Consider the following 22,452-nt stretch of genomic DNA (forward strand, 5'->3'; position numbering starts at 1 on the left):
TGTAAGACAGGTCCTGTCAACAATTGGTTATGGTAGTAGAAGGAACTCACAGGATTCTTGTGATTTACAACTCAAATTCCACTGAGGTCCTCTCCAACTGATAAGCAAGTTTAAGTGCACTAGTATCAGATTTTTCCTTTACTGTAAAAAAAAGTCTACACTCAAAGACTCTATGTACCAGGCAGTGGACTAACCACTGAACTATTGGCTCTTTCCAGTGTCTAGGAGAAGAGGACTCATTGTTTCCAGTCCTACACCTAACCTACTGCTGAGCCTACCAAACTATAGTATAGCGCTCCAAACCCATGGCCACTTGGACAGCCCAGGTTAAACTCAGTAGGTCACAAACAAGACAAACAGATGTGAACCTGTAGGGAAGAGGTTGTAGGGGGATTGGAGAGGGTAGGGGTGTGTGAGAGTTGACAGTATGTATCAAGTACATTTGTCCAAGTTGTCAAATAACTAATTTATTTTTACAAATCTTAAAAATAGTAAGGAAAATAATCCTTTAATCTTTTAATGTTGATTATTATCTTGTGTATTTTTTCACCCATAGAAAGCTGATTAACACATGGAGTAAGTACTAGGGGTTGAAAAGATAGTAAGTTTATCAATTAGCTATTCAATCATTCAGCAAGTATGTTGGGTAGTTTTTGTCAACTTGACACAATCCTAGACATAACTCAGAACAGGAATCACAGCTGAGGAGCTGCCATTAGATTGTCTTCTATCATATCCGTGGGGCATTTCCTTGATTAGTAATTGATGTGAGAGCATCCAGGCCACTGTGGGTGCCACCACTGGGCAAGTGGTTCTGGGTTGTAAGAAAGCAAGCTAAGCAATCCACAGAGTGGATTCAGTTCCTGCAACCAGATTACCACCTTGAGTTCCTGCCTTAATTTCTCTTCATGGTGGGCTATATAAGATGAAATAAACTCTTTTCTCCTCTCAGAATTGCTGTGGTCATGGTGCTTACCACAGCAATAAAAGAGCAAACTAGGATGGGGAGCATATATGAAAAGCCTAATGAGCAGACACAACACTCAGGACGAATATACAATAGATGACAGCATGCACGGTCTTGGTCCTTTAAGGGTGAGGCCTTAAAAAAAAAAACTTTTGTTGTCATTCATCTCAATACAGTCAGAATATTGAGTATGTGAACTCAGAACAAATATCTAAAGCTGTAAGGATGACCAAAGAGTCGCCAGCATATTCACATTTGAGTTACAGAACTGAACTATATGCAGTGAAAGTAGAAAATCGAGGTGCTCCTTGGACAGAAAACAAGCAGTGTAAGAACCTTAAAGACAGACTTGTAGGAGGAAATCTAGGAGAATATACCACAGAAGCCAATAAAGGAAAAGGTGGGAAATCTGGCTCCTTAAATGACACCTACTCCAAAGTCTTTGTCTCTATGAATGCATTCATTTAAACATATATAATGAATCAATTATATGCCATGTTCTTTGCTAGTGACTGCTTTGACTCACTATACTATGAAAGCAAAAGCAATGCTCAAGCATGACAGAAATGTGGAAGTACTAACTCCTTGATCAGCTTAGGAGAGACCAATCATAATCAAGATGATTACTCTGTATTATTTTAAGTTTTCATTTCCTTACTATGCTGTCCTAGTTAGCGTCAGCTGTCAACCTGACATAGCCTAGAGTTATCTGAAGGCATCTCAACTGAGGACTGGCCAGTTCAAGTTGACCTATGGCCCTGTCTGTGAGGGGGGTCTTGACTGATGACTGAGGTGGAAGGGACCAGCCCACTGTGGGTGGCACCATACCTAGCCAGGTGGCCCTGAGCTAAATAAGGGTACAGAGCCAGAGAGAAAGCAAGAGGACAAGCCAGCAAGAAGCCTTTGTCCACCGTTTTTGTTTAGTTCCTATTCCAACTTCTCTCAATGATGGACTATGATCTGGAAGTCTAAGTCAAATAAACCCTTTCCTCCTCAAATTGCTTCTGGTCAGAGTGCTTTATCACAGCAACAGAGATCAAAATGAGCGTACTTGGATAATTTAGGAATAATGAATTAAAGCACTATTTTTCCCTTTTTGCTTGTAAAACTATCATTCAAAATACAACAAACCTGTCCTAGAGCCTCTAACAGTTTAGATTATATTAAGACATTAGTATATTCTGTAATAGGCTATTTTATATTCCACAATGATATTTTTTTCTTTCTTTAAACATGGCTACCTATTCTTTAAGTCATTAAAGCTAATAGATGCAAAATTCTTAAATAAAGCATATGCATGTAAGGCTTGATACCTTATGTTTTTAAAAAACATTTAATAGGAGTACGTATTTGTGTTTGTATGTTTATGAATAAATAAGCAAAATAAAATTATGCTAATTAATATAGAAATAACCATAAAAACTGTGACTCCTTATAAAAATCATGTAATATTTTACTTTCATTGTCAGAAGAATGAGGCTGAAAATGTTAATGAATATGAATGTTTCAAGAAAGGAAAAATGACAAGTGTCCACTGCTCCAACAAAACAGAAGTCAGATATGAGTTATGATGTGAAAAACAACTGTTTGAATGGTAAGCGCTGTTTTTATTAGAAACACTGGGGCTTGTACAAATAACTGGTCCTTACTGAAGTGACACTCTGCCATTCTTGGGGAGATAAAGACTTGTAATTCAGCAGTGGAGTATGTTCTCAAAGGTATGGTAGAAATTTTAACACATAAAAACTTGAGTAGCAGTATGGCAACACATATGCATATAATTGTGGACAGTTAGTCTTACTTCTCTGCTCCTTCTCCAACCATCTTAAACAGATGATGGCCAAGAGAAAATGCACAGGGTCTGTGCGTTTTTTTCTCTATCAAGCTCCTTATGCTGAAAGCATAAACAACAGCCTACTTTTCATAATCCAGGCATGAAATCATATCCATCAAAAATGGAAAAAGTTAAGCCAAGATCTAAGATCAGAGGACACTCTGAGGTTTGTGCGATTTTTATTAAATGGAATAAAGGACTTGCTTAATTCAATGATTAAGAGCTAAATTGGACAGATTCAGCTCTTATCATCGATGTAAGCAGCGGAGAATGCTGGCACATATGCCATGAAGAATGGAAACAGGTGCAGAGAAGGGTAAGTATCAAGTAGCCGCGGCTTCACCAGGACAGGTTCTTCCATTAGCACCGTCCTTTCAACTCGAAGAACCCAGATTAAACTGGATCTAGAATGTCTTCATTAAAGTGAATATAGGAATTGGATTAGGTATACTCTCTTTTAATTTTTTTTATATTGCATGCCACCAAATATTAGTCAGTACACAGATTTGCCTTTTTCTCTCTATTGAGCTTACACAAAAATTTTCTTTGGGTCACAGTTACAATTACACAGCAGATATTAAAAAAAAACAACAACACACAAGCTGTCAACACAGACGGTTTACTACCACTGATTAAAGTCAACAAATAATTCATTTCTCACAATATGCACAGCATTTTCTGAATAATTTCATTCATTACATTGTGATGTGAGACATATGGTGGAAAGACAAGTTCATGCTTTTGCAAAGCTAGTGTTATTCATAAACAATGGAAAAGAATAAGAGCAAAGAAAAAGAAACAAAAAAGGACCCAGATAAAATATTTATTTTTTTAAAAATCTAAAAAACTTATTTAGCATGTGTCTGTACGTTTGTGTGTTCCACACCTTTAACTGCTCAGCCATCTTACCAGCACAAACATCTTAAAAGGAGAAACTGAAGTGTGACCCATAGCCTCAGGAATATTAGAAAGGATGGTTAAACTTAGCTGAGGGCTGGGGAGACAGCTCAGCAGGCAAAGTGCTTGCCATGCAAGCGTGAGAACCTGAGTTTGGATGCCTGCACCCACGTAAGAGCCAGGCATGGTGACAAATGCCTAGAATCCTAGCATCCTAGCCCCGGTGAAGTAAAGACAATCCCTAGGGCTTGCTAGCTAGCCAGTCTACATAACCTGTGAGGAGACCTGTGTGATGGCTATTCTTAGCCGCCAACTGACTACATCTGGAATTAACTAAAACCTAACTGGTAAACCAGTGAGGGACCCTTTCTTTTCTTCTTTCCTAATTTAAGTTTTTATTGATTCTTTGTGGATTTCACATCATGTATCTCGACACACTCATCTCCTCATTTCTTCCCATCTGCCCTCTGCCCTTGTAATCTCCCCTGAAAGATAAAACAAAATAAAATTTAAAAGAAAAGAAGAGGGCTGGAGAGATGGCTCAGAGGTTAAGAGCACTGACTGCTCTTCCAGAGGTCCTGAGTTCAATTCCCAGCACCCACATGGTGGCTCACAACCATCTGTAATGAGATCTGGCTCCCTCTTCTGGCCTGTAGGGATACACGCAGACAGAACACTGTATACATAATGAATAAATAAATCTTGAAAAAAAAAGAAATATTAAAAATCTGAGCAGAAATTTAAAAAAAAAAAAAAAAGAAAAGAAGAGAAAAAAAGAAAGAAAAAAGAAAAATCTTGTCATGGGAGCTGTAGTGTGACACAATGAGTTACACAGTACACACTTTAGTCCATACATCTTTACTTGCATATGCTCATTACAATGAGGCATTGGTCTAGTTCGAGGCCTCTGATTTCTGCCACACTATCGATACTGCGCCCTCAGTGGGACCCCTCTTGGATATGATGTTGTTGTGCTGTGTTGTGGAGATCCTGAAGCTTTGGGTGTGCAGGACTGGACCCTTTAGGTGCTCTAGCAGTTCATACATGGGGTGGATGTGGGGTGGGCCAATTCATAGCCCTGGTTCTGGGTCTGGGTGGTAGCCGGGTTGGTCAGCCCGATTAAATTATTTAAAGTGGGAAGACTCACTTAATCCAAGTCTTCTGTGGTGGGAAGATCCACCTTTAATCTGGGCCATACCTTCTGGTGGCAGCCTATATAATGGATATGGAAGAAAAAAGCTCTCTCTCTTTGCCTGCCTGCTCTCACTCTTGCTGGCAAGTCTATTCCTTCACTATTATTAGATCCTACTTCTTTGGGATTCTGGAGTATACTGAAGACCAGTTGAGTCGTTCAGCCTAGTGGATGGAATGACTACTGGATTCTTGGACCTTCTGTTTGCAGGTAGCCATTGTTGGACTAGTTGAACCACAAACTATAAACCATTTTAAGAAATTCCATACATACACACATACACACACACACACACACACACACACACACACACACGAACACACACACACACACACACACACACACACACACACACACACACACACGACTAGATTTCTAGGTAGGTATGGTGGTTCTCTCCTACAGTCCTACCATTGGGAGCCTGAGAATAGAGGATCATGAGTTCAAGGTTAACTTTAGCTACACAGTGAATTTGAGACAGACAGGCCTACATAAGACTTGGTTTCAAATGACTATAAAAATAATTGTAGAATTTGGCTCATATTTGGATAAGAAAGCATGTAAGTATATATATTGAGAATATTTCATTATTTCTAAAGATGTGATAAAAATAATTTTAACATTTTCTCAACAACAACAACAACAAAAAAAAAACACCTAATCTCAGAGAAAAGGAAGAGAGAGAAGAAGGACTCATGTTTCCTAAATACACAGCATCCTCATTAGGCAGACAAAGAAGGATTGATATAGAAAGAAAAGAAAATACAAGATTTCATCATGCTAAATGATACTGTTTACTAAGCTGTAGCATTAGAAAAGCCATCACTTGGGCTCAGTTTCCCAATCTGGAAGACAATAACTACCACAAAATAAATAACTATCACAAATAAAACGAAACCATATAAACAAACTGTTGACTACATTACAGAGTGTACACAATGGCTCCCAAATCTCAGGTGCTGAACTCTGACAAGAGACTTCATATGATGAACTCATCCACTCATTCAACCACCACCTCGAGGCCAGACACAGTATCCACACCAAGAACTCTACTTGATAAGCACTTGCCTCCAATCATCTTCTGGAGGTTGATACTGATGAGCAAATAAATAACTACATGTGAAATAGAGCTGGTACTGCAAAAGGTGCTTCCAGAGCCCCAGTTGAGTTTGTATTTACTGAGCAGAATTAGGAAGCATAGCATTTTTCTTGTACATATGGTTTGAATCCAGAGTTGAGGTTTTTCTGTAAAGAACCATAAAATTACTATTTCAGGCTTTGTGCGACTTTCTGACTCTTGCAAATGTGGTGGTTTGGATGGAAATGGCCCCCTGAGGCTCACAGGAAGGGAGTGGCACCATTAGTGGCACCTGCAGGTGTGGCTTGTCAGAGGAAGTGTTTCACTGGGGGCGGGCTTTGAGGTTTCGATGCTCAAGCCAGGGCCAGTGTCACTCTCTCTTCCCAATGTCTGCTGAGATGGATGTAGAACTCTCAGCTACCTCTACAGCACCTTGTCTGCCTTCACACTGTCATGCTTCCTGTCATGATAATGGACTAAACCTCTGAACTGCAAGGTAGCCCCCATTAAATGTTTTCTTTTATAAGAACTGCCATGGTCATAGTGTCTCTTCACAGAAATAAAACTACAACTAAGACAGTAAATATTCAACTATGCCACTGAAGCTGGAAAATAGCTATGGATGATATGTAAAGAAGTGAGCATGGCCACACTTCAATAAAACTTTATTTACAAAAATAGATGGCAGGTAGGCCAGATGTGATCAAGGACACTCGAACCACATGTGTGAAATAATAAGAGTAGCAACTCTTTAAGAAAAGCATTTATGACTGAACCTAGGTATTTTCTCTTATAAAAAGATTACTATACTAGCATGAAATGAAAATGGGAAGAAAGAAGGGCTTCTACAGCTGCGCCTTCACAACACTGGCCAGCTTCAACATCAAAACAAAACCCAAAAGAAAACATCCATAAATAAAGAAGGGATAATTAATGGTGTTACTTTTATTGTTTCCTATTCAAGAAGCATGATTTTGAACTCAAACGAACTTGCTATCTGAGGATAGCAAGTATATTCTCTGCACCACACCCCAATTCTGATAGTGGACAACTTCCCTCAGGCATCTGTGGCAAGTGAATTATTTAATGATGTAAAAATGCAGAGAGCAAATGGCAATAAGACATTATTAGAAGAGATGAAATTCATGTAACTGGTAGCAGTTTACTTACTCATACAAAAATTTAAAAATAGAACCAAAAAATCCATCCCTCTTAGCTAAGCAAATCTAGTTATCTCGATATATTAGTGTAGCACAAAGCCTACAATGAAATTTGGGGTGGTTGTAGCAACAGCAATTTCCTTTCTCACCCATATCTACTTTAGCTTTCAAATAAAGATAGAATTTACATCCACTTACAACTGAGATGAACACTATTCAGTCTTTGATCTAATCAAATCTCATAAATAATTGAGTCTTTCTTGGAGAAAAAATAACATATCAAATCTCTCCCAAGCTCTATCTACCCATAATAAAGTAAAAAAGCTGTATTTTACTTCTAAAATGTACCCTGCAGCACAGGCATCATATGATAGAGGGGGTGAATTAACTAGAATCATAGCTAAATCATCTGAATTTCAAACATGTAGTTTAGATGCAAAGAATATGCCACTTAAAGCAGATTTCAGCGGTTGTCAGGCACATGGCTAATTCTATCTGTCCTCAAAAAGAATCCCTTCAAGATCTAGTTCTCCTTACGTAATCACTGATGTGCTCATGCGACACAGGAAATGTGCTATCTAGGGTCAAAGTAATAGTCCACCATTCTATAAATTGGATAGTTACTTTTACTTTTCTCAGAGCCTGTTAACTATGTACATGTAATGACTTAGAGTGTAGACTTGATAAAGATAGTTACCAAAACTGAAAATACAATTAAAATGATTCCTGCTAATGATCAAGGATATCTACCATTTTACTGTAGATGATGCAGTTTGTTCCTTTCTAGGCTGCTGCTGCATTCAAGTAAGATGATGAGTTCTCCTTCAATAAAGAGTGTAAGACATCTAAAGTCAGTTAAGTACTTTGTAAACTACGTTTAGCCCTTTTCCTTTGACATCTGACCACACCAAATTTACTGTTCCCTAAAATATTTCTAACTGATCATACTTTTATATTACATAACATAAACAAGCCTATTTATCTTGTACTTGCCCAAAATACAACTTACATTCTTTAGAAAGCACTAATTTTTATACTTTCACATCACTATCAATTAAGATCCCATGCTTTTGCTGCATATTAAAGCTTAATTGTATCATAAAAAGAAAAGCAAGTCAATGGTTGGGGAGATGGAAAAGAAAGAGTAAAGTGCTCCCTCTGCACACAGCGAGCAAGAGCTTGGCACATATGTGAAAATCAGGTCTGTGGCATGCTTCACCCCAGCAATGGGGAGAAGTGGGGAGACAATCCAGTTAAAACTGTGAGCGTCAGTTTCAATGAGAGACCCTGTCACAAAGACATAAAATGGAGAATAAGAGGAAGACACCCAACGCCAACCTCTGCCCTCCACAGGGGCATGCAGAGCAAGCACACCCACACGGGTGATTACACACTCATGCACCACATATACTCACACACCAAAAAAGAAAAAGAGCAAATTATTACTAAAAACTGTGTGTCACCTGATAGAAAGACAATGATGACTTAGCAGGAAAGCTGGGAAAGCTGGGTGTACAGGCACCTGTCTGTACTCTCATCGCCTGGAAGGGCAGGCATAAGCGGAATCTGAGGCCGACAAAGGCTATAGCAAGGCTCTACTGAAAATGGCATGGGCATTGAGGTTTCTTTAATATGGAATACCAGATGTTAGGAAAGCGGAACATCACATGACACGTGATGACTCTTTCTCAGTGAGATGCTTTTGTTTTCATCTAAATAGCTATACTTGCATAGATGTATTTAATAATAAAAGCCTTTTTTTTTTTCTTGCCACTGTCAGCAGACATGAAAGCAAACAAGGCTCAACTGGGAGCTGTGTGGGCACACAATTAAAGACAGCGTGCAGGTGATGCTGTTCTTACATGGAAGAATTGCTAATGAAAACAGCAAACTAGAAAGTTTCAGCAAACCCAACACTACTGTGAGGGAAAATGTGCTGGACAGTCTTATGTCAACTTGACACAAGCTAAAGTCATCTGAGAAGAGGGAACCTCAATTAAGAAAATGCCTCTGTAAGATAGGATTATAGGCAAGCCTGTAGGACATTTTCCTAATTAGTGACTGATGGGGAAGGCCCAGTCCACTGTGGGTGGTACCATCCCTGGGCTGGTTCCTGGGTTCTATAAGAAAGCAGGTTGAGCAAGGCAGTAAGCAACACCCCTCCATGGCCTCTGTATCAGCTCCTGCTTCCACTTTCCTGCCCTGTTTAAGTACCTGCCCTGACTTCCTTCAGTGATGGACTGTGCTGTGGAAGTGTAAGCTGAATAAGCCCTTTCCTCTCCAAATTGCTTTGTTCATGGTGTTTTGTGCAGCAATAGCAACTCTAAGATGGAAAAAAACAAAACATTTAATTTTTAATGGCTCTTTTACCTAAAGAAAATTCCAAACAATGATTTGGGGAAAGGAATTTTAAGGTATTTATCAAAGATAAATGATAATGTTAATAAATTTATTGAGTATCACTTACAGATCCCATCAAAGATTCTGAAAATGAGAAAGAAGGAAATGTATATTAGGAGAAATAAATGCATAAGCAAAAGGAAAAGCTGCATACATCAGGCCATCATAAAGGTAACCTTGAGTTTATTTTTAGTGAAGTGAAAGATGCATCCAATCCAGATTTATATGTTGCAACTTGGCATATTACACTAAAAATCAAATATACAGGCAGCCAATTGTTTATGCCATAGTCTCAATTGCTTACATCCAATCATAACCCTTTAGTGTCCTATAATCTCATAGGAAGTGGCACTATTAGGAGGGTGGCTTTGTTGGAGTAGGTATGGCTTTGTTGGAGGAAGTGTGTCACTGTGGGGTTGGGTGTTGAGGTTTCCTATGCTCTGGATACCACCCAGTGTATCAGTCAACTTCCTGTTGCCTGCAAGATGTAGGACTCTCAGCTACTACTCCAGCTCTACATCTGCCTGCATGCCGCCATGCTCTCTATTATGATAATGGACTGAACCTCTGAAACTGTAACCAAGTCACCCCAATCAATTGTTTTCTGTATAAGAGTTGCCCTGGTCATGGTGTCTTTTCACAGCAGTAGAAACCCTAAGACAATGTCCATGGGAGATCTGTTTTAGAACCTCTGTAGACACTAAAATCCTCAGATGTACAAGTTCCTTATGTAACAGCCATCATACTTTAATATAACTTAAGCACATCTCGTATACTTAAACTATCTCAGATCCTTAGAATAACTAATGCGCTGCAAATGCCATGCAAATAGTTGTTATGTTATACCATTAAGGGAATGATGACAAGGAAAAAGTGTACTTTCAGTTCAGATACATTTTTTTCCCTATAGCATTTTAAGTCCTAGGCTGACTAAATCCATGGAGGTAGATTCTTGGATACGGGGTGGGATGGGGGATAGGTTGAATGTCTCGTCTGTCCAAGCTACATATGATCACTCTGCCAGCGTTTTAGAATGTGATGCATAAGGACTGTATCACAGTATTTTCCCTGGGAAAACAGTGGTTAAAGCTGCAACTGAGTCAGGTAAAGATGCTAAGAAGGTCACAGATCTGTTCACCTTGGAACTCTCTTCATTCCTATCACCAGCACCTAGGGTGACTGATATCCATCATCACCACCTCTATGCTGGAGCACCTAAAAAATAACCTCTAACCCAGAGTTCTGGACTCCATTCTTACTCAGTATGGAAAAAATCAGTGTGGTCTGCTAAGCACATTAAAGCCATACTGATCTTTCAATAGAGCAAATCTGACTCTGCTAATACACAGACTACACATCTTGTAATAGCTTCCTTCCAGAAGCAAGCCCACACTGATATCTCCAAGCACTTTCTGGCCAGCACCCCCCACCCCATTAACCCTACTTTCTTTCTTGCCTCTAAAACATCCTGAACAATGCACTTCCTTTAAGAAATCAAATTCTTGAGGTTTTTGTTTTTTCTGTATATGCACAAACATTAAAACCTTTTTCCTGAATAAAATAAAACTTTACCTTAAACAAATATATTTTTCACGTCCAAACTGTATTCTTTATTCAAGTCTTATCTACTCCTTTTCCACTGACACAGACTTCCATGTCTTCTGACCTAGGCCCTATAATCAGACTTAACATTTCTGTGTATATCTGTTGCCAATTTCTATGCAATATAGTGGTGCTTTGCATTCAAATTTACTGTCCAAAGTAAGGGGAGGCCACATCCTTAATACTTCCACTGCACTCCATGGCTCCTTGGGTATAATGAATTCCTTACTTTTTTGAGAGAAAGAAAATTGTGGGATTTGTACACTGTGTGAAGATGTATTGCTGTGATTGGTGTAATAAAAAGCTGAACAGCCAATAGCTAGGCAGGAGAATAGGTGGGATTTCTGGATACAGAGAGAGAAACTGGGAAGAAAAATCCAGCAGACTTGGAGCAAGTCAGATTTGCTATACGAAGAAGAGGTAATCAAGCCACATGGCAAAAGTAGATTAAATACATATGGGTTAATTAATTTATAAGAGCTCGTTGGGGAAAAGCCTAAGCTAAGGCCAAGCTTTCCTAATTAATACTAAGTCTGTGAGTCATTATTTGCCGGCTGGCGGTCCAAAGGTAATCCAACAAGAAAGCTTGCTATAGAAAATCTGGTCATGGTTAAATTATTGCTAATATTTTGAATTACTGGACAAGAAGACAGCACCAATTACAGTATTGCTTATGTTCACCACCTTTAACACAATTTAATGATTCATGAGACTAGCATGCCCTTGTTCTTAGCACTTTGTTATTTTTAAATAGTTGATTTATCAGATACTGCTTTTGCCTTTGTTCAGAAACACTTAAAGGAATTTCAAACCCAGTAGGAGGACTGAACACTATCACAAAAAAATGAAGGTTGTATCCCCAAAATTACATGAAGAGTTCCAAAATAAGACAAGTCGGTCTATGCACTCACTCACTGACACTTACCAAAAGAACTGTCACTTAATGGGCAGGTGCCCTAAAGCAAGGGTTGGTAAGTCTTGGCTGGGCCCATCAAGGGCTATAAAAACAGTGGTAGAAGACACATATAAACAGTTAAAATGAACATGATGAATTCAATGGCAACAACATTCTCAAACTTGTATAGGACAAAAAATAAGTGCCCAGCTGGATGGCTCAATGAAACTGTACAAAGTGGCAAATGGTCTTTAAATAGAAGAGTTTTGGAGTAGGAGGGCAGGCGAAGGATTTCACACAAGAGCAGTCTGTGCGAGGCATGGGGGCACATGAGTAAAGAATGTTAGGGACCTTAGCAGGACGGAGCTAGAAACAGGAGCAACCTTACAGAAGGAGGCTGCAGAAGACAGCTGAGGTGAGGAGGAAACTCACCGAAGACCCCACGAAGAGGCCACATTACCTGCAGCAGGGAGCTCAAAACATTTGCAGACATGGAAGCTTTGTGACATCTGTTTTGCTGGCTCCTAACAGTATAAGTTATCGGCACTGTTATGAAAGGATCAAAGGGTGAACTCTGAACCCTTCTTGCCCTATCTTCTACATCCCAAGCACGTTAATACATCAGATCATCTGTTCATAACAGGGTCACAAAGGTACTTTAAGATCCTTATTCTATCAAAGATTGTAGGCTCAAAAGTGTTAGCCTCAGAGCTGGCACAGTGCTACAAACCTATAATCATAGCTTCTATGGAAACAGCAGTAGAGGAATCTCCAATTGGAAGCTTCCTGAGCCATACAATGAGACCCTGCTTGAAAAACCAGCAACACTGGCCTTATAAAACTCATACCCCGTGAGCACACATTATACACACCAGAGCCACCACCACCACACAACTGAGTTCAACAAACAATGGAGCCTGACCTAGTAAGGCACTGCTTGTATTCCAGCAAATTCATTTTCATTTTGTGTTTGATTAAGCTAATTAATGTATTCCAACACAAAATGGCCCTTTGTGCCTCCATGAAAATATGTTTTACTATATTTGGAAAGACAGTAATACTTTTATATATGTATTTGCATCTAGTGAGTTTAGTTTACCTAATCTGGTAATCATAACTCACCAGGAATCTAGAAAAAGCATTACATAGCAAATTAGGTCACATACAAAAACACAGAAATATATTTTTAAACTCTTACTATTAAATTTACAAAGGTTTAAAATACTCAGCTAACCATTTATTTATATACAATATGAAGCTTTCATGAATTAAAAATTTAATAGATGTATAAATATTGAGGCTGAAGGACATAGCCCAGTGGTATGGCACATGCCTAGCATGTAAGACCCTGGGTTTAATCCCCAGTTCTGCAAACAAACAAAAGTGAATTCCATTTAGGTTTTAAAAACCAGAAATCTCAATTCTGACAAACAACAAGGGAAAAAAATCACATTTTAATGCACTTCTCTAGATTCAGGTCACTGTTTTGAAAGAGATCATTACATGTCATTCATGAAAGTCATTTTACAGAGACATGAGCGAGCAGGCAGTAGTACTGCTGCTGACTTACTCAAAACTCAACTTGGATTCTTCCTTCTTTTGTATCAATATTTTCATGTAGACTATGAGCTTTTAAATACTTTGCATCCTAAAATATTTAGCTTTTTGTGAATGGCTTGCAAGTTTAATGATTAAATGAGGTGGCAGTGATGGGGGGAGGACATTAAACTATATGCATAATCCAATTTAAACTATAATGCTGCCACAAACACACTGTCCTGGTCTAGTGTTACTGTGGTTCTGAAAGGTGTCTGAGTACACCACCACAAGAAAAGCATCGAAGATTTAAAGACAGAACTTCAGGAGACTTATAGAAGCAAAGCACAGGCTCAGAATACACCAGGAAGTCTTATAATTTCCACAAACCTTTTTAATGAAGTCCTTCTTCTGTTTTGATTTGATTTTTAAGGACATTACCAATGCAATAAACAAAAAGCACAAATGAAATACATTTTTAAAATCAGAGTCTTTCAAGCTATTTTTTAAATGGTAAAGCATAGTAAGAAAACCACTTCCTCACTATTTAACCCAATGCACATCTGTGTGTGCTAGCCCGTGAACATACCCACATTTTCTTACATAGGTATATCAAGAAACATGTTTATAAAATGACAATTATTCATAGTATTTTAAAATAGCACATAAAAATACTCTGGTATGTTCTGCACTGTTCTATTTCATTTGGGGGGCATGCTGCTACACACAAGAGTACAAAATTCTAACACAATAAAGTAACGAATCTTTTAAGAAATGGAAGTGCCTATTACTGATTGAATCATCAAACACTGTATACATGTGCCAAATTATCAGAATGTACCCCATAAACATGTACAAATAAGTCCCAACAAAAATAAAGCTAAAATAAACGCTATCTCCAAGATAATAAAACTGATTTCAGAATCAACTGTGGTGATCAGACCAGAAGTTGGTGACTTTGATCCTCTCTCCAAGACAACGAATTATTTTAAAATAATTCACTTGGTAGCAGCTAAGATAAATGTGTTTTTCTTTCCTTTTCGGACACTAGAGCAAAGCTATGAACTAACTAGAAAAACAAGCATGACGTTCTTAGTGTGGCGGCAGCAAGGTCACCTGCTTTAATGCTGTGAGTCACAGAGCCCAGGGACCTGCTCTGTCAGGTTCTACACCCTTTGACCTGCTGCTTTCACAGGTGAACCGTGATGCCAGGGACCACCACCACAGCCTCATTCCAAAGGATTTCAAATCTTCATTAGGAAGCTCTTAGAACTGCCAAATACTAACAGTAGATTCTAAAGGGTTGCATTTTGCTTTTGTAAATGACATACTTCCAGGTATCATATAATAAAAAAATGAGAGCCTGAGAATTAGATTTTTTTAAATCTCTATAAAATAATGTAAATTAATTAGCACTCATCATTAAGAAAACATTAAATGCTTATTTTTAGGTCCTCATACTAAGGGAACAGCATTATCTCAAAAGTATTTTCTAATTTGAACTAAAGATCACGATGTAATCCAGTTACAATTTCACAACAGAAAAATATTTTTGTTTGTTAATACTGTTTTATGTTATATGATAAATATTTTACCAGGTTATAATAATTCTTGTATTAAATTACCTATGGTTTCTACAAAAATATCATGTTTTAAATACTAAGCATACGGGTCATGATTACAGTTGCTGTTGTCTGATTTGATTAGTTTATTAGACTCAGTGGAGAAAGGATTCTATTGCCCTCTTGTGGTAATTTTAATGTAGTGTCTCCTCCAGGAATCCTTACTTGAATGCCATAATTATCATCTATGTTTTTGTTTTTTCTGTCAGCACTTCAGTTTCGACCTTAGAAATGTAGTGTCTTTTATTTTATAAGACATTGTCCCGTCACTTTCCAATTATATCAAAGCCATATTTTTTCTTAAAATTATTTTTGGCATTAAATGCATGTGCAAAATAACTATGATGAGTCCCTGTCATCATACAAGGGCTTGAAATAAATGGAAATAACTCAGTATAGCTAAGCTTTATCACATTTTCCTCCCAGAGGAATAGGTCTTGCTATGTCAATGGCCCACAAGTATCAGAAGCCACTATTAGTCTGAGCATTTTGTTTTTAGAAATAACACAGAAGTCTATAATTTCTTTTAAAGAAGTCTGCATCATATGCAATGGCCTATCTTTCCATCACAACACAGATACAGCCAGCCCTCCATGCTGAAGTTTCTATATTGACAAGTTTGGCCAACAATGGATAGAAAATATTTGTGGAGAAAAAGAAATATGTACTAACCATCTACAAACTTCTTTTTCATGTCGTATTTCCTGAACACTACAGTGTAACAATGTTTGCACTTCACTTACATTATACTAGTGTAGGTATTCTGGGGATAGTTTAAGGTAGGAGGATGTGTGCATACTTTGGGGACTCACTGAGTTTCAAGGGTTGAAAGCATGAACGTGGATGGAGGACTACTCACTGGATTTTGGTCAACTTAATTAGTGGTTACATCATTGACAAAATAGTGTGCCCATCCCTGGCAACCTGCTAAATGTTACCAGCTTCCCAGGGAGGGGTAGGGCCTCATGAGCCTCTTCAAAACCAATATGGAATAGTGATGGGCCCAATCTAGTGGCAGTCTTGTGCATGGAACTCTGGTTCTGCTCTTGGTGAATGGGAAAAGTGGGGAGTAGACTAAAGATATAGGGATCGGTCAAGACTTTCTGAATAGGAATCTGGCTATTTAGAAAACAAGGCCAATAACATAAATGTGACTCTATGAAACAAAAACGCTTGTGTACAATAAAGGAAATGGTCAATCAAGTAAAGGGGCCCCTACAGAACGAGAAAACAACTTTTACCAGGATATATCTAATAAAGGCCTGATTTCTAGAGAAGATAACTCAAAAACTAAACATCAAGAAAACAAATAACCCAATCCCCAAATGGGCATTAGAACTGAACAGAGTTCTTTGTGAGAAATACAAATGGCTAATAAGGTGTTCAATATCTTTGGCCATCAGGGGATGCAAATATCATGTCACTTCAAACAAGGGATTTGTGCACCTGGACATGAGCCTTGGGTCAATCTTCCATGCACACTGAGGGGCAAAAGAACTTGGAGCTTCTCCACAGAATCAACAGCATGTAACACACCACTCTGACACAAAGTACATGTCACCATACAGTGATAATGGTCTGAGCCACAGCAATGGCTCCCAGGACAAAGGAGAGAAAATGCTTGATGAATACTACAACGGGCAGCCAGTTGGTATTAGTCACTGTGAGAATTAGGAGTGGGGTCTAAAGTTCTCAATATGCTGCTGATGACTGAGCACATATGCCATTGCCCAGGGTAGGAAATCACACTTCCGACACACTGCATTTGAAATGTTACCACAGCACAGCAAACATGCCAATGGGCTTGAGGATACTGGAGGTCATCAATACAAGACTGTAAATAATGGTCAGGCAGTAAGAAGTACTCAGATGACAACATCACCCAGGAGAAGGGAAAAGACCAGGAAGATGTGAAGCTGAACTTGGGCTTGGCAACATTTCTGTATCGTCTCATCCTTCTTGTAACAGCAGTTGTTTGTGGGTATGCTTGTGCTTGTACGTGTACACGTGCTGTGAAGGCCTGAGGTCAACCTTGGGACTGATTTCCAGGTGGCAGCTATCTAGTTTTATGAGACAGGGTCTCTCACCAGCCTGGGACTTGCTGAACAGGCCAAGTGAGCAGGCTAGCAAATGCTAGGGATCCTCCTGTTTCAGTTTCCCTGATGCTGGGATTACAAGCACACACAACTATGCAAGCTTTTTTACGGGAATTCTGGGGACCCAATTCAGATCTTCTGGCTGATGTGGTAATAAGCCTTTGACTAAGTTACCTCCTTACTCCTAACAGAGCAACTTTTCTCATATAACCATAAGAGTTGCTTATGTTGGAGAAACAGTCAGTGGTTTAGACTTCCTGCACTGTATGCATCAGAAGACCAAGGGTCAGAGAGGTGTGCCATTTTATTGAAAGTTCTGACCGAGAATTTACTTTTCTTCACTGAGCCTGAGTTGTTATGTGTAAGTATTTAAATACCCTGTTTCTAGTGTTTTGTCCTCCTGTCCCCTTTTGCTTTATACTTCTCCAGAACAAGCAAAGGGCAATTGTAGGAGGCACAGAGGATGGTTGCGAGGCATTCTGAAGAGCAAAGCAACCACTGACATTCTTTATAGTTCTTCCCAAATCTTAAATGTTTGAGAATGGTTTTCACTAGCAAAGACTATCGTACATGCTAGAACACGTTTTCATAATTTCATTCAAGAAAAGTCAAGAGTGAGGTTTTTTTTTTTTTTTTTGAATACCTGCTTGGCTTGGACGCTGCCAGTTTGGTGACTTGATGGTGCTGGTGGATCCTACAGGCTTGAAGGCAGCCGCGGTCCTGAGGCCAGTCACCCCAGGCTTGCTTGAACCTGGGCTCTCTAGGCTCTCAGACTTGCTCAGAGGTGAAGCTCCTGGTGACGCTGACTGCTGAGAAGGCTCCTGAGTGCTACTGTAGGGAAGGGAAGGAGACAGCTGTGGTGAGGGCAACAATCTAATTCAGCAACGACTCTTTCTTTTCCAAATCTATCACAGTTTTACGGAAAACAAAATAGGAATGGATTTTTCTTTGCGAAAAAGGAAACTCTGAAAGTGACTAGAACACATGTAACATTCAAGTGGAAAGGGGAACACTGGTGGCGTGTAAGTGGTGAGATAGACAAGAGTAGAGAAGGAGATCAACAAAAACAAAGTCTAAATGAAAATGCCACAAGGACGCCCATTACTTTACATGCAAATAATTCTGAAATCATGGTGGACTTCTCTATGTCAAGAAGAAAGAGCAGGTAACATTTGTTCTGAATGCTGGAAATTATTTTCAAATAGTCTACAACAAGACATTGTACTACTGAAAAGTATATAAGCAATCTTTGCAGTGGTGGATTTGCCCTCTATTCCTATCTTAACGCTTCAGAAGAACCATCATATCTAGACCATTAGTTTCTGTAGTACCCCGGTAACTATGAAATGGATCAACGTTGCTCTTTTTACCCTTTCTTCTGGTACATTATGAACTGTTCCTGACACCTGACCAGTCACCCTTTTCCACTGCAGTCACTCATTTATCCAGCAGTATTTAGAGACCTACCATATGCCAGCTGCTGTAGCAAAGAGACAGTATCTCCTGCCTTGTAGAACGTCCAGTGTTCTGGGTTCATAACACCAGGAAGGAAGAGACTCAGCCACCATGATCTCTCAATCAGTTACCTGACTATCAGAGGCCTTACCTGTGCTGGATCCAGTTTGGTTTAAAGGATCATGTAGCTTTTATAAACCATTTGTCATTTATAATCATACATGTATCTTCAGAGCGAGTAATAATTTGAGGAGCCCCAAACTATAAAATGCATGCGTTGGAATCACACAGTAATGTGAAAGTGGTCATTTTTCTAAACTGTGGTATAAAATGATGATGATGATGATAAAAAAAACAGCTTCCCATTACTATTAAGCTTTTCAATACAGACAGCTTAAATAATTCCATGCACAGAAGTTTAATTCCTTCAATAACTAAAATAAACAGCTAGAAGAAGAGACTACCAAAAACAGGGTTCTTTATTAATGACTTCAGTAAAATATTATACAATGTATGATTACTTCAGTTACATTTCAAATTCACTACCTACTACATTGCCAAATAATTGAGAGTACCTACCTCCCTAATGCCTCTTGAACCTCAGGTAACTTTTGGCATGATGGACATGTGATGGCCTAGCGTAGCTAAAGTTTTCCTGCCTGGCCCACAGTCAGGACAAATCTCTGACACCCGCCAGTCCCACAGCCATTCAGACCCAACCAAATAAACACAGAGACTTATATTGGTTACAAACTGTATGGCCGTGGCAGGCTTCTTGCTAACTGTTCTTACAGCTTCAATTAATCCATTTCTATTAATCTATACCTTGCCATGTGGCTTGTGGCTTACCGGTACTTTACATCTTCCTTGTCCTGATGGCGGCTGGCAGTGTCTCTCCCACCCAGCTTCCTGTTCTCTCAATTCTCCTCTCTGTTAGTCCCACCTATACTTCCTGCCTGGCCACTGACCAATCAGTGATTTATTCATTGACCAATCAGCAACACATTTGACATACAGACCATCCCACAGCAGCCTAGCCTTAGGAAGGTCTATTTGCAAAGCCTTGTGGGAGTTTGGTTGGGTAAACCGTCCCCTACAATGAGTGACTCACTGTCTGAAACTGTGTAAGCAATATGGCTTATGCTGATACCTGTTTTCATTTCAAGAGTCTAGAATTTTGGCACTACCTAGGGACAGAGTGCCTAATGTAATATGCTCCAATAAAACCTATCTCTAATGGGCTTCTGTAGCAGACACTACTGTGCACATGTGCTATGACCCCTGCAGCAGGAATAAAGACTGTCCATGGGAGTCCACTAGTAAAGGACCCCTGCAAAGTCCAAGCCTTATTACTGTCAGGCTTCACCCCAGGACCTTTTTTTTTTTTCTTCTTCTCCTTCTTTCTTCCTTTCTTTCCTTTTTTTAAAAAAAAAATGTGTACAAGTACATAGGAATCATGTGGGTCCTTATAGTGTAGCCCGGAACACTTGACTCTAAACAATTTTTAGAAATCACAGAATATTTTAATTTTATTGAAATAGCATTCCCTATTTTTGTTTTCTCAAATTTAAGTTTAACACTGCCATCATCTTTTATTATTTCTTATTTGTTTAATGAGAAGTTAAAACCTGCTAGATGTTAAAACATACTATCCAATGAAAAATTTAAGAATTTTAATAATTCTTATATATAAATAGTAAAAAAGTGCTGCTTAATAAGAATGTTGAGCACACATAAAGGCAACACAAAAACATTAATGGAAATAGTGCAAAGATTACTGAACATTGGATAAATGGATATCTTTTAAAGGCTTTGGGATAGACCATTATTTTATTTCTATAGGCTACTGTCTAAACTTTAAATAAGGCAATTAATACTTTGGTGATAAAAGTCCCATTCAGCTCAAATAGTTAAATATAAGGTGCTTAGCCTATTTAGGGCATAGAATGTGAGCTTAACAGTGAAAGGCTAATAAACATATCCAAATAATAAGATAACTATCTTCAATAAATTTATTCATTACGAATAAATTAGCTTTAAAATATTACATAAAAGAACTTTCTGAGATTAAATTACTCATATGGATCATACAAAAATAATGAGCTAGATAATTGCAACTCGAAAAAAGGAGCTTATATCAAAAATAAAATTCAGAAATACTAAAGTCCGAATCATTGCCATTTAATCGTCTGAAGTATTAAAATTTACTTCTGGGATACCTGCCATACTTGTGATGCAGTAAACTGAATGACAGGCATCCAATGCCAAGGCTAGTGAGTCTGGTTGTTGGAAGTAGCAATACTACATGGCTCAAGGTATGAGAAGACCCTGAGTAGCCTTGGCAACACTTGTGCATATTTGTGGCAGGCTATATGTGGTTATTTGTGGTGTACTCCTCATAAATACCATCTGCAGCGGGATGGATGCAGTTCAACAAAGGAAGCAATCCTAATATGGAAAACCACTCAAAGCACAAACCCTGTGCCTTACAAACTGACAGTCCTGTCTCAGCTGAGAGGCACTCAGGCAGACGATGGAAACACTGAAGTGGGCATGGCCGTTAAGAGAGCAGAGAGCTGAGTTACAGTGTACCACACTTACTGTTTCCCCGCCCAGACTTTGGACACCAGGTACCCCTGTCCACCTTCATTTGCAAGCACCCAAACTCTACATCTAGCTAACAGAAGGAATAATAACATCCTCCTCGCACTGGGCTCTATGGCAAGTGGTTATATACTATTTTCTATTTAACCACTCAAGCTTCTAGATGTAGAAGCACTACTTCTAGAAGTATAGTTACTACAGCTGTAGCCATCTGATAAAAGTCAGGAGTCCACTATAGTTCAAATATTGGCACAATTACTCCTAACTTCATACCAAACATCAAGTATGCTGGTGAAAGATATCACAAGGATTAAAAGGTGAGTTGATAGGTAAATAAAACAGCATGCACGTGCACTAGCATTACAGTGAAATTGCAGCTAAATGAAATTAGATAAGTCAGTTCTATGATTTTCTGTCTGGCCTGTTACCATAGTAATACATTGTTAGAGGAAGCAAACCTCTGCATGCCATGTTCCTTCCCAAAGTACCTGCTTTTCTTAACATGGATAGAGCCACTTGACTTCTCGGAGGACTGAAGACAGGAAAAAACTAGAGGCTTGGGAACAGTGCTGATGCAAAGTGCATCCAGGAGGGACTGAGAGTTTTCAGGGCCGGAGAGCCTGGCAAGCATTCAGAGAAGGACTTCAGTGAAAACTCGCAGTATCCGCAGAAGAAAGTGGTTTTCAGTCTATGATCTGAAATATTTTCCTTAAGAGTGTGAGAGAGAGACGGGGAAGAGGAAGAGAGAGAAAAGAAGTGCAAAGCAGTGGGGAAAGATGAAGAGAAACGGTATGCATTCATCATATTATTTCACTCACTGATATAAAATTGATGAAATTTGACTGGGCACACACCTTTAATCCCAGTACTTGGGAGGTAGAGTCAGGTGGATCTCTGTGAGGTTGAGGCCATCCTGGTCTACATAGTGAGTTCCAGGATGGCTAGGTCTATGCAGAGAGACCTTGTCTCAAAACAAAACAAAACAAAACAAAACAAAACAAAAACCAAAAAACAATTGATGGAATTTTCACTACAATCATGCAAGGCTAGCTCTCAAAAGCATTTAAATCCACAAATGTGGTAGGAATAATACAGAAACAAAGCTCACAGAAGG

General features: G+C 38.9%; 1 protein-coding gene across 11 annotated transcripts in view; it reads right to left on the reverse strand.

Moving 5' to 3' along the window:
• Pdlim5 (PDZ and LIM domain 5) overlaps window positions 1-22,452 on the reverse strand; it is a 180,792-nt gene that overhangs the window by 27,128 nt on the left and 131,212 nt on the right. For 7 of the 11 annotated variants that reach the window (XM_052730477.1, XM_052730476.1, XM_052730475.1 and 4 more), the window contains 2 exons: window positions 21,827-21,958; window positions 17,923-18,110 (listed from right to left, as the gene is read on the reverse strand). In XM_052730477.1, coding sequence (XP_052586437.1) covers window positions 17,923-18,110; window positions 21,827-21,958 — 320 coding nt within the window. The remainder of the gene's footprint in view (window positions 1-17,922; window positions 18,111-21,826; window positions 21,959-22,452) is intronic. The other 4 variants (XM_052730479.1, XM_052730478.1, XM_052730474.1 and 1 more) reach the window with 1 other exon arrangement.

Source organism: Peromyscus californicus, unplaced genomic scaffold (genome assembly GCF_007827085.1).
Source record: "Peromyscus californicus insignis strain IS unplaced genomic scaffold, ASM782708v3 Scaffold_9__1_contigs__length_137607984, whole genome shotgun sequence".
Lineage (NCBI taxonomy): Eukaryota > Metazoa > Chordata > Mammalia > Rodentia > Cricetidae > Peromyscus > Peromyscus californicus.